Source organism: Eleutherodactylus coqui, chromosome 2 (genome assembly GCF_035609145.1).
Source record: "Eleutherodactylus coqui strain aEleCoq1 chromosome 2, aEleCoq1.hap1, whole genome shotgun sequence".
In the NCBI taxonomy this organism is placed as follows: Eukaryota; Metazoa; Chordata; class Amphibia; order Anura; family Eleutherodactylidae; genus Eleutherodactylus; species Eleutherodactylus coqui.
In genome coordinates, this window is record NC_089838.1 from 312,422,705 (window position 1) to 312,443,957 (window position 21,253).

The 21,253-nt window shown below is 50.3% G+C and overlaps 1 protein-coding gene across 2 annotated transcripts in view; it reads right to left on the reverse strand.

The window, feature by feature from the left end:
- The window catches only part of RAVER1 (ribonucleoprotein, PTB binding 1), a 31,200-nt gene that overhangs the window by 6,396 nt on the left and 3,551 nt on the right, over nt 1-21,253 (reverse strand). Inside the window, exons 3-13 of one of the 2 annotated variants that reach the window (XM_066593573.1) lie at nt 15,929-16,392; nt 15,133-15,324; nt 14,926-15,049; nt 11,904-12,001; nt 11,202-11,313; nt 5,850-5,983; nt 4,375-4,468; nt 4,176-4,294; nt 3,889-3,966; nt 1,752-1,886; nt 1,580-1,654 (exon numbers count right to left, since the gene is read on the reverse strand). In XM_066593573.1, coding sequence (XP_066449670.1) covers nt 1,580-1,654; nt 1,752-1,886; nt 3,889-3,966; nt 4,176-4,294; nt 4,375-4,468; nt 5,850-5,983; nt 11,202-11,313; nt 11,904-12,001; nt 14,926-15,049; nt 15,133-15,324; nt 15,929-16,392 — 1,625 coding nt within the window. Of the gene's footprint in view, nt 1-1,570; nt 1,655-1,751; nt 1,887-3,888; nt 3,967-4,175; nt 4,295-4,374; nt 4,469-5,849; nt 5,984-11,201; nt 11,314-11,903; nt 12,002-14,925; nt 15,050-15,132; nt 15,325-15,928; nt 16,393-21,253 lie in introns of both variants that reach the window. The other variant, XM_066593572.1, reaches the window with a different exon arrangement.

A 21,253-nucleotide genomic window follows, 5' to 3' on the forward strand; every position in this document is an offset into this window, starting at 1 on the left:
AGCACAGCCTCATCCCTTCACTCTTTTCCTTTTAGAAATGCCCGAGGAGCATGCGATCCCCTACAGAGCTGCTATGGATCCTCTCCTTCCTCTATACATAACCTGAGCTTCACCTTCCCTCTGTGCTTTCTTAACCATCCACATTGTGTGATCTGACCACCTTGAAGACTTGGATGCTTCCTCTTCCCCCACCATCATCCCTGCAGCACTCTAGAACTGTGTGGGGGCTGAAAGCGCAGACACAGCCCAGAGCCGTGTGCTGTTGGACCAATAGGACAGCCGGGTGAAGGAGTTGCAGCCACCGCAGCAGTAAAAAATAAGACATTTTTAATAGGCCATGTTCACTGCTGCCAAGTTTTAGATTTAGAAAGCAAATAAGCTGCAGTGAAAAGTAGCGATTCTTGCAATGCATTGTGTGTGTCAAGATAGGTTATTCCAACACTTCTAATGGTAACAATCTCATTCACCTTTGCATCCACATCACATGGCATACAAGTAATTTTTGTCCACTTTCTGGGGGAGCAGGGAAAAAATATTACCATCTTGTTCTCTCGGCCCAAGAGCAAAATAACCCAGGTGAATAAAAACATAGAAAATAGTGTTATTTTCCCTTTTCTGTCTGTATGGAAGAACCCTGCACAAAAATCCCTGAGTAAATATGGACTTCGAGATGCTCTACAAATAAGGAGTTTAGCAAAGCTGTATTTACACGGTCGATAAGAGTTGCGCCTCAGACTGAGCGCTGCACTGCATATCACACAGATCGCATCACCTGACCAGTGGTGCTGTGCCCACTAGAGGCCGCCAGGTGCAGGAAGTGCTGATAGCGTGCAGAGTTTGGAGATAAGAGTGGAGGGGTGGGGAGAGCGCTGTTACTGCTGAAATCAGCCGATTTTTAATTATATTCCGTACAGATTGCAGATTTTTACCGCCTTTTGTGGAAATACTGCAGATTTTGGTACAAAAAAAAAAATCCACGCCATTTCCGCTGTGTAAACATACCTTAATTAGAACACATTATCTGCAGGAGTCTATTTTCACACATCTTAATGCACAAAGCTCAAGGGAAAATATCAGCCATGTAAATGCAACCTAAGGCCGCCTGCAGACGGGCGGAAATCCCGCGGCGGTATTTCCCGCGGGATTTCCGCCACTGAAAGTCTGCATAGGAGTGCATTACAATACGCACTCCTATGCAGACGACCGCGGTTTGGCCGCGCGAAATCTCGCCCGGCAAACAAACCGCGGCATGTCCTATTTTTGTGCGGGGCTCGCACTCACCCGGCCGCCCAGCTCCGGTCTGCGCATGCGCCGGCTGCGCCGCAGCGGGCACATGAAAGAGCCGGGGCCGCCAGGCGCGGGTGAGTACGCGCTCGTCACTGCAGGCTCTCGGGTCGGGTCCCGCGGCGAGAATTCTCGCTGCCGGATCCGACCCGCTCGTCTGCAGGCGGCCTAAACCAGACAATCCCACAATCTTACCATTACAAGATCCAATAAGTCTTTGCATCCCCAGTGTACAGAAGCCCACCTAGCCATTGTGCCATGCACTGCCCTCCTGGTGAGCACTTACCTTACTCACATTTCCCGATGGTAGACTCCGATCGTCATAGTCTAATGGGACTCCCCCAGGACTGCTTGGACGCCTACTCAGCGCCTGCAGAAACAATTAACTAGTTAGGCAACTGCCGTAATCATCCCGCAGAACCAATACAGAGCAGGCAGAATACTGCAAGGGGTTGGTGGTCTCTTACTTTATTCATATGTGTCTGCTGGAGTCCCGCCTGCAAACCACTGGTGAAGTAAGAGGTAGGTGATCCAGCAGTGAATGGAGGTAGAGGGGCTGGCATGCTGCCGTTTCTCTCCCGAAATCTGGAAGGCGGGGAAACCTGCAAGTAACAGAGACAAGATGAAGCTGGGAACCTGTCACCTTCCCAAAGCACCATAAACTAAAAAGTTAGGTGACAGGGAGCCAGAAGATGCATATTTATCCTCGCCCGCTCCCTGAATCCCACAGCTGGAGTCCACATGGTACACAACAATCTTTTCAGAGTCTGTGGGGGCATGCATGCAGAGGGCTTTAAAAAGAGTCAGACATTTCTGCACTGCAAGATATTCCCAGGGAAGACACCGCAGGAATCAGGAGAGGGGAGAAAGAAAAATAAATTAAAAAAAATAAATAAAAAAACATTCGTCTGCCTCCCTATTGGATAGCAACATTACTACAAGTCAAGTTCTGAATCAAGGCACAGCGTCCCAGAAGAATTTGGGGAGTACAAATTTATGGCCATGTTTGATATCCTCAAGAATGGAATGAACTTCAGCCTGGGATTCTGGCATTTAAAAAAAAAAAAAAAAAAAAAGTAAGAATATGAAAGGTCTGCAGGAGGTTAAAAAAGAAATTGGGACGAGGACATCTTTTTTTTGAAGGACTGGGAAGAGGACATCCCTCTTGACCTCCTTCAGACCTTTCATATTCTCGACTTATGCAAGAATCCCGGGCTGAGGTTCATTCCATTCTTGAGGGTATCAAACATGGCCATAAATGTATACTCACAAATTCTTCTGTGATGCTGCGACTTGATTCAGAACTGGACTTGTAATGTTGCCATCCAATAGGTGGTGCTACATCTCCTTCCATGTGCAGGTTGAAGGAGAGCTAAGACACATAAAATGTCACATTGCTGAGCTCAGTGGACTCATTAAGTATTTATGTCTCAGCTCAGTTTTTCTGTTTTGAGTGCAAAACCATCTCAAATTTCTGTGTGAACATTTTTATTTCAATCACGAGGGGTGTCCGCTCTGCATTTGTATATTATATATGTGCCCCATCCAAACCAGTTTCACTTTAGCCTGATGAACGATCGATAGAAAACCTGAAAGCTCGCTGTAACATCATGTGTTTTTGTTAGCCAATAAAAGGTATCATATCTACAGGATTACTTGGTTTCTCTTGCTGGGAACAATCACATTTTGCTCTACTGGCTAACACCGTACCAAACCTTTTTCGTTCTGCCTCCCTGTCACCTCCCTACAACCACAACTTAGTTTGTAGTGCATAAGGGATCTGACAGGTTTCCTATGAGGACAAGTTCAGACAGCAGAATGAGAGCTAAAATTCTATCACTCCTGGAAACTAGCTATCCTCCGGCGCAGCTTTCAGTCACGTCGGAGGATGGGCAAGTATTTACCATTGTTTTCAATAGGAGATCTTGCATCGCATACCGTTCGATATTTCCCTGTCCCATTGAGAACAATGGGCGATGCATTCTGAGCAACGCAATATTATAGTACATGCCGCAGGAAAAAGTGCAATTCTGGTTTGCATTTTTGAAAACAGACGGTGGTATTTAAATACTGCAATCAGAATTGATAGTGGCATTCAGAGGGTCCAACAGCCACAATCAGCGCTAACACTGATCACGGCAAGTGTCAACGACAGCCAGCACCCATGGTGTATGGAGAGGGATCTGCTCCTGATCCATATGAACCACGCACACCGACAATATATGCCCTTGTTAAACCTGCGGAATGTCAATTTATGCTGCAGATTTTAGGCGCCTGTTTCGCCTCTCCTAGCGAGGTGCAAATAACCTCAGGGTATGTCAACACCATAGATTCTGCTCCTAAAATCCACAAGCTGCAGAGTCACACTCTGATTTAGCAGTTTTCATTGGACGAATCCATGTGCAGATTTCCCCAAAGTGGACTCGTCATGGAATCTGCGTCGTGACGTCACTTATCTCACACATCTGAGTTAGGCATGTGAAAATGTAAAAAAAATCTGCAACTGTATGGACTATGAAATAGAGTCACATTGACAGTAATGGAGCACTTTTGAGATGCGGATGCAGAATCTGCATCAACACATTCTTACAGCTGAGCCTTTACCTTATTCCTTGGCTCATAGGCACTCAGGCTTGACACCATATGGTCTCTGCTTTGGGAAAAGGCTCGAGGGTACAGCTCCTGGGAAAGGCAAGGAGAAGGGAAAAAACAAACAAGAACTTATAGCAGAGATGATTCGCTCATCTATGGGTAACATTCATGATATCACATCCTCAGAACCCATCTTGGGTGCATCTACAATGCCCAGAGGGGACTACCAGATGAAGCGAGTGGGCAGACACATGCAGACAAACACTAAAGTTTAACAATTAAATAGACAGTCTGCTTACAGTTGGTATCTCAAAGGCATAGCCTTCTGGAGGTGTCAGCATGGACTCCTGCAAGGATGCAAGAGGGACCCGGCTTCCTGAGGTCTTCTGCTTGTAAGCTGCCTGTTTATTAGTTGCACCTACAGGACAAGGGAGGAACAGGTCACATAATGTAATGCAAACTGCATAAATCTCTGTTCAGTGACATTTACCAACTTACACAATGAACCTGTGCTGAGGGCCCGGCTGTGGAAGTTCATGTAAGGACCAGCATTAATGTTCAGGTCCCTGGGGGGCTCTCCAAGGAGGGACATCTGTAACAAGACGGGGATTCAGAAAACACTCCATATAGAGAGCAAATATCCAGCCATCAAGATTAGTCTACAGCAGCGGTTTGTAAAGTGGTAACACTGACATGCCACCATAGGTGTAGTAATTACATGCTTGTTGGCCACCGCTTCACCCCTTACTTCTATTAGTAACTGTCAGTCATTTTACCTATGTAAAAGCGTTGTCCAGTTATAAGGGATTTTCCATCAAGGAGCCCTTTTAAACAACTGTTTGCTGGGCCAGTGCATTCATGCACCGAGCAAATTTCCGTAGGATGCAGACAGCTCCATTCCCATTGCAGTGGTTAAACTTGGTATTGCAGGCTATTCAGTTAAATGGGAACTTGGTGTGTAATACCAAGCTTGGCCACTGCAACAGGAACAGAACTGTCTGCATCCTACAGAAATCCGCTCAGTGCATGAACACACTGGCATAGCGAACTGCTGATCGGCAGGGAATTCCCCTCCACATCTACACTATTGACGGCTTATTCTGCACATAGGTCATTAATAGTTTACAACCGGACAACCCCTTTGATGCCATGCCCACCCAAGTCCACAGCGATTCCTTTCCTGGCATCTTAAAGAGGGTGAAACCAGTCAGCGAGTCACAGGCTGCTGCAATCAATGACAGATCTCAGGGCTCAATCACTTACGATTGGCTGCAGCAGTCTGACGTCCCATAAAACTGACTGCAGGCTGTAAACAATGGGCATGGGGGACAAAGCAGTGGATATGGGAGAGTATATACCCACTTGTTATGTTATTACAGGTCTTTACAAAGGGCTTTTTTTGTGGGGTGAGCTGTAGGCTTTACTGCTACCATATGGTGTACATATGACCGACCCTTTTCCCATGGAAGGTGAATCAAACTTTAAAAGAAAAAAAAATATTTGAACTCCTCATTTATTTAAACTAAGGGACACTCAAACTTGTGACTGCATCTACGATATACTACAATACCCCAGTATTGCGGTATATTTTTACTTCAACTATTAAGTCCTGCCATAGACAAGGGGGAAACGGCTCTGGTTGTTGCATTACAGCCGCTTCAAACAGGAAATGCCACAGGTTCTGCTTCTGAGCCCACTTTGTACATGTATGGTGACGAGAGGTGCAGGTTAGGCACGTCACACGGATGAATGGGTTAATAGGGAGCCTGTCCTCACATGCGAGTCTTACGTTCTATGCAATGATGTATGCCACTGTACAGACACACAAAGTAACATTGTATTCTAGACTGAAGGAAGCCAAGTACATGCTTGCCATCTAGCGGATGAGAGCAGCCCTACGGCTACATTTCATAGTCAAACATAGGGCTCAGACACAGCATGCACAGAGTATTGGCTGTCAGCAGAACACTTACCCCCGACTCGGAGGTCTTTGGCAGCCCTGCAAGCATAGTGCCCAAACCAGGAGTAGGAGGGGGGCTGTCCCATTCAGGTACCTGTGGTCCCAGAAATGGCTGCAGGGGAGGTGTACCCAAGTCAGGAGGAATGCCTATTGGGGAACAAAAAAAGGTTAGTTTCCGATACAGCTTCCACAAAGCTCCTCCAAACAGTCACCAAGAGGGATACCAAACGACAACTTAACCCCTTCCCAACCACATAACATATGGAGTCCGCTCTATACCTAGCGGTCATTAGCAGTTTTTGACAGGCAACTGCTGTGATCAGAGTTAGCTTGTGGCAATTCACTGTTCAGACGCACAGTCAGCTTTGACTGACATTTAAATCACCAGCGGGAGGTAAAAACCATTCCGCCACTCCATCTGCAACCCCCTGCAATGCAAACAGAGCTGCTAATAGGCTAGCATGGCAGCCTGGAGCCTACTGAAGGCTGACAGATCTGCCATACATGGAAGTCTGTGGCAGGGCTTCATAGACAATAAAAATCACTATATACTGCAATACTGAAATAGTTCAGTATATAGTACAATGCAACTAACTGATCGCAAATTCAAGTCCCCTGTGGGGATTATACAAGAGAAAAAAAGTGCCCTCATAACACGGACATGTCAGTGGGGGATTAGGGGGAAGGGGTAGAGAGGACACAAGATACTACGGTTACTGTAAAATCCCTTTCTCACCATGTTCATTTAGGTCACCTGCGGAATGTGGGGCTGGCGTCCGCCTCCGGGTTCCACAGCAATAACCCTCCATTGCATGCTATGGAAAAATTCATTTTCATGCACATGAGCAGAAACCAATTGCGGTTTCCGCTCCCGGATGAAAAGTTGCAGCATGCCCAATTTTCCTGCGGTTTCCGCATGGACGGCTTTCATTGAAGTCAATGGAAGCAGTCCGACCCGCGGCCATTCTGCAATGCCACAGATTCCGCTCGAAAAGCAGGAGTTTTAAAAAAATAAATAAGCATCTGTACTGCGCATGTTTGACGGTGAGCTGTGCGAAGCATCTGCAGTACAGAGAAGCCAGAAGGTCATCCGCCGCGGTCAGACGGATTCCATTGGGGATTCTGCAACCAGAATCCAGACGTGCAGTGTAAATCCAGCCCTAGTGTATAGGAACACTGGGTATAGCTCCTGGTTAAAGAGAGAACAAATTAACACATGAAGTCGATCTATACAGACCAGAACCTGAAAAACAGAGACTTTGAGGTAAGCAAAAAAAAATAAAACCATGACCACTGCTAGCAAGAACTGGGTGGGTGCTGTCCCCCCCAATGAATGTGCCGAGGAAGGGAATATACAGTAAGACCATGGGACGTTCCAGAGCAGCACCCAAGGGGGAAGGGAAAAACCAGAAAAGGTGCTATAGTCAGCCCATTTACAGTGGGTGCAAGTAGGTGAGTGTTCACCTTAATGCTGTCTACAGGACTTAAGACATAATGAGGGGTGAGTTTCAGGAAGAAACAGACTGAAAAACAACTATGAAAGGGAAAAGTGCTGTATCCCCTCCAGTTTGCTACTGGCAAAGAAAAGGTCAACCATGAACATGGCTGAACCAAAGCTGAAGAAGAAATTCCATCTTGACCTTCTCCAGAAGAGGACGGGCCCACTCTGCGGACCGCTCTGTTCTTGACAGTTGAAGCTGGCCCGCTGCTGGCCTTCTACGTCCCAGTACAGTCAGCCAGAGTTGTGTTGAAGCCGACTATGGCTGCCTACTAACGGGTCGTAGAAGGTCAGGAGAGCTGTAACTGTACGCTGGGTGCCGCTGATACGGCCGAAGTATTGTGTCCTGCTGTGCGCGCCTGGTTGGCTGGGTAAGCCAGGGTTGCAGTTTGCTTCTAGTGGTCTAGAGCAGAAAACAAATAGGCCTGGCACCTGAAGGACAGAGGGGTACCGAGAAGAACCAAGATGACGCTCCCAAGACAGGAATTTTGTGAGCTCTGTCAGGGAATGAAAGGGAATCCCCAAGATTCCCTAAAGGAGCAATAGGCTCATTGGAGAGCGGACAGCACTGAAGAACGAGACTAAGGATGCTCCAAGGTCTCTGCTCTATTGTTCCATCCAGCTCCCAGAAGAGGAGAGAAGTATGCAGAGAAGGATCGGATTGCCTGAGGTGTGGCTGCTAAAGCTCAGTTTGCCACATGGAATTTTTTTGCAAAGGATGGACCACAAGGGAAAAGTATCTGATGAGAATGCCCCATCCAGAAAAATATAGAGGAAAACAAGGAGGCGATTTGCTATGGAGCACCAAGGACAAATCATCCCAGATAAAAGCACAATCAACGCCTTGACCATAGGTATGAAGGCAGTAGACGCAACGGAAGAACCTGCAGTCTGGACTATATGCAGAGTCCATTTTCTACCTTTAGAAAGGAGAGATGTAGTGCATCGACATCCACCACACTGCAAATGTTGGCAATCGTACTGGTGAAGAGTGCAACCTGTACTAAAGATGCAAGCTGGGAAATGTACCCGTCAGAATTACTGATGCTAGTAATAGACACCCACCTCTACCATGGAAAGAATCGCATGCTGGAGCGGGCCACTGAACGTGGCTAGTGGACTGCGAAGTAGAAGAGGGCAGTCCTCACCAGGCAGATGTACTAACTGGAAGGGCTTCAAGAATCTGCCTCAGTGCTTATCCAGAGAATACCCTCCTTAGGGCAAAGCATTGCCAGTCACTGTTGGGCCTAAAGTCAGGGTGTCCCATCAACTAGGGAATTCCACATCCGCACTCCCATAACTGAGCAGGAAAAACAGAATCCCCTAACGCAGATGTGAGCTAAAAGACATGGCTTACTGGCCATGCTGTGTCCACTTGGCTGCCATACTACCCAGAATGCCAGAGTCAGTTGTAGGGTGGTAGCATGTCTATAAAGAAGAGAAGATGGTTCATTGCACCATCTGACATTTGCAACCACCCCTGCGATACCCATATGTACTGGTTAGGTCAGGTATCTAGACAACTATTCCACAAAAAAAGGGGATAAGAAGCCGGTCAGAGCTTCTGATAAGAGAAACGCAAACAAATAAAAAAAGATGGCATTACAATAATTTCAGAGGAACGAGGAAGAAAGCTGCCTGTCTCATAACATGATTGTCCTTGATTTGGACGATTGCTATTTACGATCACCGAGTAACCATGTTAGGATATGCAGAGCAATTAGCATCCTGCGAGAGTGAACAAGACAGTATACTAAAAGTCTTCTGTGCTCAGTGACCATATGGCCTGTCGCCCATGAACTGCACTCATGACTAAGAGCGTAGTGGCCACGTAGCAATGCATCCTACAGAAGCAACAGTAGGGATGGTTGACAACTACTTAAAGGGGTTGTCTCGTGAAATCAAGTGGGGTTATACACTTCTGTATGGCCATATTAATGCACTTTGTAATGTACATCGTGCATTAATTATGAGCCATACAGAAGTTATTCACTTACCTGCTCCGTTGCTGGCGTCCCCGTCGCCATGGATCCGTCTAAATTCGCTGTCTTCTGGCGTTTTTAGACGTGCTTGCGCAGTCCGGTCTTCTCCCTGGTGAATGGGGCCGCTCGTGCCGGAGAGCTGGTCCTCGTAGCTCCGCCCCATCACGTGTGCCGATTCCAGCCAATCAGGAGGCTGGAATCGGCAATGGACCGCACAGAGCCCACGGTGCACCATGGGAGAAGACCCGCGGTGCATCGTGGGTGAAGATCCCGGCGGCCATCTTGGTAAAGGAAGAAAGAAGTCGCCGCAGCGCGGGGATTCGGGTAAGTAATAAACTTTTTTTTTTTAACCCATCCCTTGGGTTTGTCTCGCGCCGAACAGGGGGGCCTATTGAATTTAAAAAAAAACCGTTTCGGCGTGAGACAACCCCTTTAAAGCTTTTTTCACATGAGAATTTTATATATATTTTTTTTTTTTACGCGGAAATAAACTACATTACTTTTAACAGCACCTCTGACACACGGCGCACGAAATGTGCTGTAAAAAAAAAAACAAAAAACACACAACATGCTATATCTTGGCACATAGTACATGTGCACACACATGATAGTGTATGGGGATTTGTTGGCACGCAGCAGTAAGTGATGTATTACGCATCGCTGCGTGCTCCCTGGAATTGAAATAAGGCCATGATGTGCAGAAGAAAACATCCGTATAAGAGAGAACTAAGGCCTTATTCACAATAGTGTTTATACGCAGCTATTGGAGCTGTGTTGAAAAATCACAGCCATGTGAAGCGTTGGATTCCAATGCATTCATTCATCCGAGCGATTTTCAGGTGCTTTAAGAGGAAAAAAAAAAACCCAAAAAACACACAACACACCGTCAAAATGAGAAATCGGCAAATGTTTCCAGTCGACTTTTCACGCAGCATGGAAAGCTAGGTCTTAACCCATCTTTTGCCAAAAACCACTGGAAGCCCCTATAGGAGCTGGGGGGGGAGGGAGAGGAGAAGGAGTTTACCTACGTCACACACCCGGAAAAGACGACAGCTGCCTCTATTGAAGCTATTAGAAGTCATGCTGAGAATTTCTGTGCTGCTGTGTATTTTTCCTATCATACGCCCATGTGAATGGACGAGAAAACAGTAATTAAGCTCAAGACTCAGCTATTCTGCATTGATACGATTTTTGGCCAGCATGAAACGTGTGAATAAGGCCCAAGACAGATACTCCATCTTGCAGTAGACCATTACTTCTTGATTAAGGAGGCAATGTGGCTCGTTGGAACCCTCACTTACTACTAGACTCTGCATCAGATTTGCCTATGTATTAACGCAGGTACTACTTCATGCAACGTTTGTTGCCACATGTCCACAGCTGGACCGATAAAACACAGGCAGGAAACTCATGTGACCCCATAGCTGGTGGGAAGCAAAGTGGTTTAGGGCCACTCTGTTCCACTTTGTCCCCAAGTGGAGGGGTGAGCAGTGCTCCTCCAAGAAGACGATAAGGGAAGTTAGCTCATCTCTGATGCCCAGCTAGAGGGGAAGTGAAGAAATAAAAACTAAAAACAAAGCCCTACAGAGCAGGTGGTCGGCCTCCTACGGACACCAAGCTAGAACAGATTTAGCTCATGGCCTGCAGGAGAGGTATAGCTGGAAGTAGGAACTAACTGCTTGGTGTTGGCCTCAGTGGCAGGAGCTTTACCCAAGGTCTTATGTCCCTCAATGACACAGACAAGAAAGAAGTGATCGCTCTTGGAAGGCAGGGGACGAAAAGAAAAATATGTCTGGTAAGGGGTTAAAGAACATATCCATTCGTAAGAGATTGCAATGACATCAACCACCAATATCTGCAACACAAGAGCAGTAAAGCATTTTACCTAAACCAAGGTCTGAAAGTATAGATTTCCCTGCTGGGGGTGTGAGCTGAGAAGAGAGACCCAGAGCCCCGTACAACGCAGCGAGTGGAGAATCACCCAGAATTCCGGGTTTCTACAAGAGAAAGAAAAAAAATTAACACATTTAGCAAAAACATAGTGACGCTGAAGAGTGGAGAGCAGCAGATCAGTCATCCGATTCAGCAGGAGACTGCAGACTCGTTTAGGGCACCACCCTCAAAACAGTTGCAAGTTGGGGCCATTTTACATGGGATGATCTGTCATGTGCAGATGCCCAACAGGTCATCCCAGTGATAACGTTTTGTGATTTTACACAGGATCGAGCACGGCTAGTGAATGGAGGTGGAGCAGTCAGGGATCATTTCGGCCCGCCCACCTCCATTCACAGTAAACAGGCAGTCGTTCATAAGTGATACTGCCTGTTCACATGGAACGATCTAACATTCAGATTTATGCATGCAGAAACTGAACAACGAACGAGAAGTGAATGAACTCTTAATTCATCGTTCAGTCGGGGCATTTACGCCGAATGATAATAGTTCAGATTCCCACTGGGTGCAGGACTCTGATCTATGATCTATCAGCCCGTGTAAAGGGGCCTTTAGAGAGAAGCTAAATCAAATCCACTTCTGGACATCTGCAGGGAATTATCTTGAGTTACAGCAATGTGAATCTGCCACCTACCTGTGTGGAAGTTTGTACCTGCAGTGCCAGCTGCAGGAGGGCAGTAGATAGGGCAGGGTTAGCGAGAAGGGGCACAGCAGGGGGCGCACCAAGGAGTCCTGGAAGAATATGGGAAGTGCTTTAGAATGGATAAAACCGAAAGCTACTGTAATAATCAAATACAGTGCAATCACACACACCAAGATTAAAAGCCATCTCAGAACACTAGGAATGTCAGCACACCCTTCCATATATTGTTCTGTAGCTTATGGTGATTGTTATATACATTGGACAGTTGACAATTGCAGCCAAACACCACGTACGGTCCTGACGGATGGAAGCCTGCAGCATCAGACCGCACAGGGTTTGTTTGTAGTCAGCAAGCAAAGTGACAAAAAGGTCTGCATACACAAAACAGTAGTTTTAAATCAAAGTGCGCAAACTTGTGCATTTTGATTTAAAACTGCCGTTTTGTGTATGCAGACCTATTTGTCACATAGTTCAAGGTGTTTCAACAATGGCAAATATCCAACAACTTACTTAATACCTATCATCAGTCAGATTGGTGGGGAAGGCCTCCCTCACACAGGGCGTTTTGTACAGTATTTAATGCTGCCTTTTCAGCCCAGCGCTAAATGCTGTACAACACTCCCATTCATTGCAATGGGGCTGAAAACGCAGCGCCTGCCAACGCTGCGCTTTGACAGCGATGCAAGTTCTATTTTGGGGCGTTTTCAGCCCTGCGTCGCCCATTAAAATGAATGGGCAGCGGTTTCAGCACTGCTGAAAACGCGGCAACACTTGGTGCCGCGTTTTTGGCAGTGTTAACCGCTCGCCGATTTTTTTTGGGGGGGGGGGGGGGGGGGGGGGGGGGCTTGCAATAGACTACCCCGAAAATCAGTCCCAGCTAGGCTAGAGGGAAAAAAAGTAAGTAATACTCACCTAGCCGCTACGGTCCGGGTCGCGGCCGCTGGTCTCTGCCACTGATCCGGGCTTCTCCAACACTCCCAAGTCTATTGCCGTAGGCCAGGTTTGAGAACCCCGCCTCATGCAATAGAGTGCTGTGATTGATTGTCGGCGCGCTCAATGCCCAATCACAGACCTTCATTGACTGTCTTAGCCAATCAGAGCTTGCCGGCGCTGATTGGCTGAGACAGTCAATGAAGGGTTTTGATTGGGCATCGAGCGTGCCGACAATCAATCCCAGCACTCTATTGCTGGAGGCGGGGTGCTCAAACCTGGCCTACGGCAATAGACTTGGGAGTGTTGGAGAAGCCCGGATCAGCGGCAGAGACCAGCGGCCGCGACCCGGACCGCAGCGGCTAGGCGAGTTTTACTTTTTCTTTTCAGCATCCTTGGCTGTGTTTTCAGCAGAGCTGAAACCGCAGCCAAAACGCTGGCATAAAGTATGCCAGCGCTACTGAAACGGGGCGGAATATACAGTAAACGCCCTGTATGAGGGAGGCCGAAGACTCACCATTGAGATACCCACCAATCCTGAGGACAGGAGTCCCGACTCCCCCTCACTGTAACCCCTGAAGTTATGAGGCACCTGAATGTATTCAGCTTTATGGGACTACTGCAAGGTTTAATAGGGAAAAATCCAAGGCAGCCTTGCAGGTCTTCACAAGACCCCAGCCGGCAGTGGTAACTGACTGACAGCCGAGACCTGCCGTGTCTAGAGGACACTAAACTCCTGCAATTCAATGACACCTGCCGTACATGTACAGTGGATGTCGGGAAGGGGTTAAGGGGCCTTATTTTGCATAAGCAAAGCATGGCACTGTAGAACAGCTGCATGGGAGATAACGCAGCCATGGGTCAGGTTTAAAGGGGTATTCCCATCTCTGCTCTTCACGGCCAAGATGGGAAAACCCAGCCCTCCGTTTCGGACCACTTGTCAGAAATGGACAAGGGCTTCAGGCAAGCAGTTTGCATAGTTCTTTTGGAGGTGAAGGAGACCTACGTCGGCAGCACTGGGCTGAAGCGCTCGGCTGTTTTTGTATTTAACTAGTAACTATTGCAGCAGTTTCCAATCTCTGCTATAAAAAGCCAAGATGGGAATACTCTTTTAAAGACAGACACCCATAAAAGGAGGCTGCAGCAGCTCCAGTTGGACCAAAACAATCTTTAAGGATGTATTCCCACGATTTGCTGTGGATTTATTCCACCCTGGAAAGTCTGCCATGCAGGAACGCACCCCAGATTTCCACTAGTCATGTACTATGCAATGCAACCGACGCAATGACCCTCACTAGGGCATGTCTAGGGCACCATTCTTATGGTCGCTGGTGGTCAAACATTTATCACTTCTCCTGTGGAAAGAGGAGGTGTTCTGGGTGGGGTAACTCTTTAAAGGGGTTCTCCATGCAAAGGCTATTGATGACTTATACTGAGAATAGGTAATCAATAACTGCTGTTTGGGCAGATTGCTCCAGTCCCTGTGTAGTGGGTGTGCTGATAACTTTAATAGGAGCTGCGCCAGCAGACAGGGGTAGGAGTGTTCTGCTTTAGCTCTGTACCATGTTGTGGTGCTCATAGAGGGTGCCTGAACAACAGACCCCAGCCGAACAGCCATCGATGACCTATCCTCCTGCGGATTAGCTAACTACGATGGGGTCTGTTTGATTTCTAAGACGATATTGCACGTCTTGCAGAGCTATCTTGTCCTGTTTTCTAACGGAAATCAGCAATGGATGTATCAAACGGAATCTGACACTGATGTGAATGAACTCTAACAGATGACGGATCGCACATCTAGAAAGGAAGGGCAAGAGAAGTCAGAGGGGCTCTTCGGTGTGGATGAGATGTGAAAGACGCAAGTGCACATTATCAGGAGGACTACATACATCTGAAAGTCAAAGATGGCAGCTGAGAGGAGCACAGGAGCTCCATAGACCATTGCATTGCCATCAGTAGTGCCCAATAACTACTGGGACCCTATGAGAAGTCTCCACAACTTTCCTTTCTCAGTTGAAGGTCTTCCGGGACCCTTCAGTATGCAGCCCTGAAGAACAGCAGCAGTGATTACCAGGACACTGACCTTGCTTACCGGCACCATTGAGCAGAGGATTGAGCAGGAGCTGTAGTGCAGCCGGAGAGCCCAGGCTGTTCAGGAGCTGCAGGACGTTGGGCTCAGGCAGAAGGCCGTTCCCACGATTTAATGCCTTCAAAGAAAGGAAGAGAGTTTAATACCCACGCCATCTTTTGGCACATCTGAACAACAAACATGGCCTTTGTCCACACTCACCGTTGCTTGTGCTGCGATCAATGCCGCCAGTGTGCTCCTTCCCGGAGGACCAGGAGCACAGAAGGAGACACGGATGCGGCCCCCAGCGACCATGGAGTTATCCATCTGCTGTTGGACCACTTCAGTCACCATATCAGAGGAGTACTCAACTACTGCAAAGCCTTTATACTGACCGTCCTGTCCATAGGCCAGCTGAAAAGGGAAAGAGTGGAGTGAGCCTCAAACCTGGAAATATGGAGTGTAAGAGGCAAAAGCCCCCATATGGATAACTGCTCAGGAACCAAATGATAGACATATTGTTGCCTTGCTACAGATTTTGATGCAAGTTTGCTGCTGCAGGAGATCTTCTACATGTGAACGCACCCTTAAAAACAGAATTTCAAGTTATCCCCATCTCAAGAAAGGGGGGTACCTGTGCATGTAGCTTCAATGAGACTGCCAAGATACCCAAGTGGCACCTGCTCGGTTATTTCCATCAACCCCACTGAAATGAATGAAGCGCCGACCACGCACGCTCGGCAGGCGCTCCATTCATAGTGACGTCGCTGCAGGGAGAGAAGCAACCCCTGCAGTGACAGGAGTCCAGTTCTGGAGAACAGCTGTGTGACCCCACTGATCATCAAGTTACCCCCTACCCTGTGGATAAGGTCTAACTTAAAATTCTGGTATAACATCTTTAGATATACACTGGGGTGGGTTTACGGTAGACCGTCTTAAAGCAGCCAATGTTTTAACTAACATAGGGCCTTCAACAACAAAAACGATCAGGGTGATCTTGCCGATCAACGCTGCCCACCTGACAAAAGGAAGGTGCACAGACTTTGGAGAAGGCCTCCTTCAGCTCCATGAGGTCGCACTCCTGCAGACGCTCCACACAGAGGCAGTGCGACTGCAGCAGTTCGTAGGTGAGCTGGCTGACATCCGACCAGTGAACATACAGAGTGCGGGAACCCAGTTGTCGCCCCAGCAGATCAGATTTGGCTCGGGAGGCGGAGTCCTTCTTCATGTACTCCACAAACCCATAGCCCTTGGGTTGTCCGGTAACACCGCTGTATACCAAAAAGCACCGCTCTAGATTCCCGAATGGGCGCACCAGGTCCTCAAACTGCTGCTGGGTGTAGCCGGATGGTAGATTGGCAATGCAGAGTAAGGCATCCGTGGGCTGTAGCTGTACAGAGATCTCCCGATCACGAAGGCGTGTGTGGTGAAAGCGGCGAATGGCGGATTCTGCCTGATCTCCATTCAGTAGTGTTACAAAAGCTGCAACAGAAGAGAACACTATAGTAAGCAGATCTCATACAAGCAAAGCACAAAACACACGTCATGCAGATACATACCAGCGACACGCAGGTCAGAAGGTTAGAGCATGACCACAGCAAGGTTACAGACCATAGAGAAGTAGCTGGTGGTAGAAAGTCACACTACAGGTCTCTGTGCCCCCAGACACAACCCAACGGTAAGGGAACGGTCACACTACAGGTCGCTCTCCGTGCCCCCAGACACACAGCCCAACTGTAAGGGAGCGGTCACACTACAGGTCTCCGTACCCCCAGACACACAACCCAACTGTGAGGGAGTGGTCACACTGCAGGTCTCCGTGCCCCCAGACACACAGCCCAACTGTGAGGGAGCGTTCACACTACAGGTCGCTCTCCGTGCCCCCAGACACACAACCCAACTGTAAGGGAACGGTCACACTACAGGTCGCTCCCCGTGCCCTCAGACACACAGGCCAACTGTGAGGGAGCCGTCACACCACAGGTCGCTCCCCGTGCCCCCAGACACACAGGCCAACTGTAAGGGAGCGGTCACACCACAGGTCGCTCTCCGTGCCCCCAGACACACAGCCCAACTGTAAGGGAGCGGTCACACTACAGGTCTCCGTACCCCCAGACACACAGCCCAACTGTGAGGGAGCGGTCACACTACAGGTCTCCGTACCCCCAGACACACAGCCCAACTGTGAGGGAGCGGTCACACTACAGGTCTCCGTGCCCCTAGACACACAGCCCAACTGTGAGGGAGCGGTCACACTACAGGTCTCCGTACCCCCAGACACACAGCCTAACTGTGAGGGAGCGGTCACACTACAGGTCGCTCTCCGTGCCCCCAGACACACAACCCAACTGTGAGGGAGCGGTCACACTACAGGTCGCTCTCCGTGCCCCCAGACACACAGGCCAACTGTGAGGGACCGGTCACACCACAGGTCGCTCTCCGTGCCCCCAGACACACAACCCAACTGTAAGGGAGCGGTCACACTACAGGTCTCCGCACCCCCAGACACACAGCCCAACTGTGAGGGAGCGGTCACACTACAGGTCACTCTCCATAGCCCCAGACACACAGCCCAACTGTGAGGGAGCGGTCACACTACAGGTCACTCTCCATACCCCCAGACACACAGCCCAACTGTGAGGGAGCGGTCACACTACAGGTCGCTCCCCGTGCCCCCAGACACACAGCCCAACTGTGAGGGAGCGGTCACACTACAGGTCACTCTCCGTGCCCCCAGACACACAGCCCAACTGTGAGGGAGCGGTCACACTACAGGTCGCTCTCCGTGCCCCCAGACACACAGGCCAACTGTGAGGGACCGGTCACACCACAGGTCGCTCTCCGTGCCCCCAGACACACAACCCAACTGTAAGGGAGCGGTCACACTACAGGTCTCCGTACCCCCAGACACACAGCCCAACTGTGAGGGAGCGGTCACACTACAGGTCACTCTCCATAGCACCAGACACACAGCCCAACTGTGAGGGAGCGGTCACACTACAGGTCACTCTCCATACCCCCAGACACACAGCCCAACTGTGAGGGAGCGGTCACACTACAGGTCACTCTCCGTGCCCCCAGACACACAGCCCAACTGTGAGGGAGCGGTCACACTACAGGTCGCTCTCCGTGCCCCCAGACACAGCCCAACTGTGAGGGAGCGGTCACACTACAGGTCACTCTCCGTGCCCCCAGACACACAGGCCAACTGTGAGGGAGCGGTCACACTACAGGTCGCTCTCCGTGCCCCCAGACACAGCCCAACTGTGAGGGAGCGGTCACACTACAGGTCGCTCTCCGTGCCCCCAGACACAGCCCAACTGTGAGGGAGCGTTCACACTACAGGCCGCTCTCGGTGCCCCCAGACACAGCCCAGCTGTGAGGGAGCCGTCACACTACAGGTCACTCTCCGTGCCCCCAGACACACAACCCAACTGTAAGGGAACGGTCACACTACAGGTCGCTCCCCGTGCCCCCAGACACCCAGCCCAACTGTGAGGGAGCGTTCACACCACAGGTCGCTCTCCGTGCCCCCAGACACACAGCCCAACTGTGAGGGAGCGGTCACACTACAGGTCACTCTCCGTGCCCCCAGACACACAGGCCAACTGTGAGGGAGCGGTCACACCACAGGTCGCTCTCCGTGCCCCCAGACACACAGCCCAACTGTAAGGGAGCGGTCACACTACAGGTCTCCGTACCCCCAGACACACAACCCAACTGTGAGGGAGTGGTCACACTGCAGGTCTCCGTGCCCCCAGACACACAGCCCAACTGTGAGGGAGCGTTCACACTACAGGTCGCTCCCCGTGCCCCCAGACACACAGCCCAACTGTGAGGGAGCGGTCACACTACAGGTCACTCTCCGTGCCCCCAGACACACAGCCCAACTGTGAGGGAGCGGTCACACTACAGGTCGCTCTCCGTGCCCCCAGACACAGCCCAACTGTGAGGGAGCGGTCACACTACAGGTCGCTCTCCGTGCCCCCAGACACAGCCCAACTGTGAGGGAGCGTTCACACTACAGGCCGCTCTCGGTGCCCCCAGACACAGCCCAGCTGTGAGGGAGCCGTCACACTACAGGTCACTCTCCGTGCCCCCAGACACACAGGCCAACTGTGAGGGAGCGGTCACACTACAGGTCGCTCTCCGTGCCCCCAGACACAGCCCAACTGTGAGGGAGCGGTCACACTACAGGTCGCTCTCCGTGCCCCCAGACACAGCCCAACTGTGAGGGAGCGTTCACACTACAGGCCGCTCTCGGTGCCCCCAGACACAGCCCAGCTGTGAGGGAGCCGTCACACTACAGGTCACTCTCCGTGCCCCCAGACACACAACCCAACTGTAAGGGAACGGTCACACTACAGGTCGCTCCCCGTGCCCCCAGACACCCAGCCCAACTGTGAGGGAGTGGTCACACTACAGGTCACTCTCCGTGCCCCCAGACACACAGGCCAACTGTGAGGGAGCGGTCACACTACAGGTCGCTCTCCGTGCCCCCAGACACAGCCCAGCTGTGAGGGAGCGCTCACACCACAGGTCGCTCTCCGTGCCCCCAGACACACAACCCAACTGTAAGGGAACAGTCACACTACAGGTCACTCTCCGTGCCCCCAGACACACAGCCCAACTGTGAGGGAGCAGTCACACTACAGGTCACTCTCCATGCCCAACTGTGAAGGAGCGTTCACACCACAGGTCGCTCCCAGTGCCCCCAGACACACAGGCCAACTGGGAGGGAGCGCTCACACTACAGGTCGCTCTCCGTGCCCCCAGACACACAGGCCAACTGTGAGGGAGAGGTCACACTACAGGTCACTCTCCGTGTCCCCAGACACAGCCCAGCTGTGAGCCAGCGCTCACACTACAGGTCACTCTCTATACCCCCAGACACACAGCCCAACTGTGAAGGAGCGTTCACACCACAGGTCGCTCTCCGTGCCCCCAGACACACAACCCAACTGTAAGGGAACGGTCACACCACAGATCACTCTCTATACCCCCAGACACACAGCCCAACTGTGAGGGAGCGGTCACACCACTGGTCGCTCTCCGTGCCCCCAGACACACAGCCCAACTGTGAGGGAGAGTTCACACTACAGGTCGCTCTCCGTGCCCCCAGACACACAGCCCAACTGTGAGGGAGCGGTCACACCACAGGTCGCTCTCCGTGCCCCCAGACACACAGCCCAACTGTGAGGGAGCGGTCACACTACAGGTCGCTCTCCGTGCCCCAAGACACACAGCCCAACTGTGAGGGAGCGGTCACACTACAGGTTGCTCTCCATGCCCCCAGACACACAGCCCAACTGTGAGGGAGCGCTCACACCACAGGTTGCTCTTCGTGCCCCCAGACACACAGCCCAACTGTAAGGGAGCGGTCACACTACAGGTCGCTCTCCGTGCCCCCAGACACAGCCCAACTGTGAGGGAGCGGTCACACTACAGGTCGCTCTCCGTGCCCCCAGACACAGCCCAACTGTGAGGGAGCGGTCACACCACAGGTCGCTCTCTCCGTGCCCCCAGACACACAGCCCAACTGTAAAGGAGCGGTCACACCACAGGTCGCTCTCTCCGTGCCCCCAGACACACAGCCCAACTGTGAGAGAGCGGTCACACTACAGGTCGCTCCCCGTGCCCCCAGACACACAGCCCAACTGTGAGGGAGAGTTCACACTACAGGTCGCTCCCCGTGCCCCCAGACACACAACCCAACTGTGAGGGAGAGTTCACACTACAGGTCGCTCCCCGTGCCCCCAGACACACAGCCCAACTGTGAGGGAGAGTTCACACTACAAGTCGCTCTCCGTGCCCCCAGACACACAGCCCAACTGTGAGGGAGAGTTCACACTACAGGTCGCTCTCTATGCCCCCAGACACAGCCTGATTGAGGGAGCGCTCCCACAGCTCAGAAATGCTGCTGAAGATCCCTTGCCGTTGGAGATTTCAGAAATCCCATCCTCAGGCTTCAGAGAAAATCTGTAGTGTAAATTGACTTGACTGCTGATGTGAAATCCACAGAATGTCAGTTTATGCTGAGAATTTTCACAACTTCAAATGAGGAATGCAAAAAAATAAATAAATAAATAAATAAAAAATTCCATGAACTTGAACCAAAATTCTTATCAAAAACTGCACCATTTAGTGTGGATTTACGTGTGAAGGTATCCTGAGGTTATGCTCAGACATCAGAGAAAACGAGCATGCGGGTTTTGGTGTGAATTTTGTCACGGGATTTATGCATTGCAATGAATGAATGAATGAATGAATGAATGAATGAATGAAGCTGTGAGAATCTGCACCATTTCCACAACAAAGAGCATGCTGTGGATGTGAAGATTTG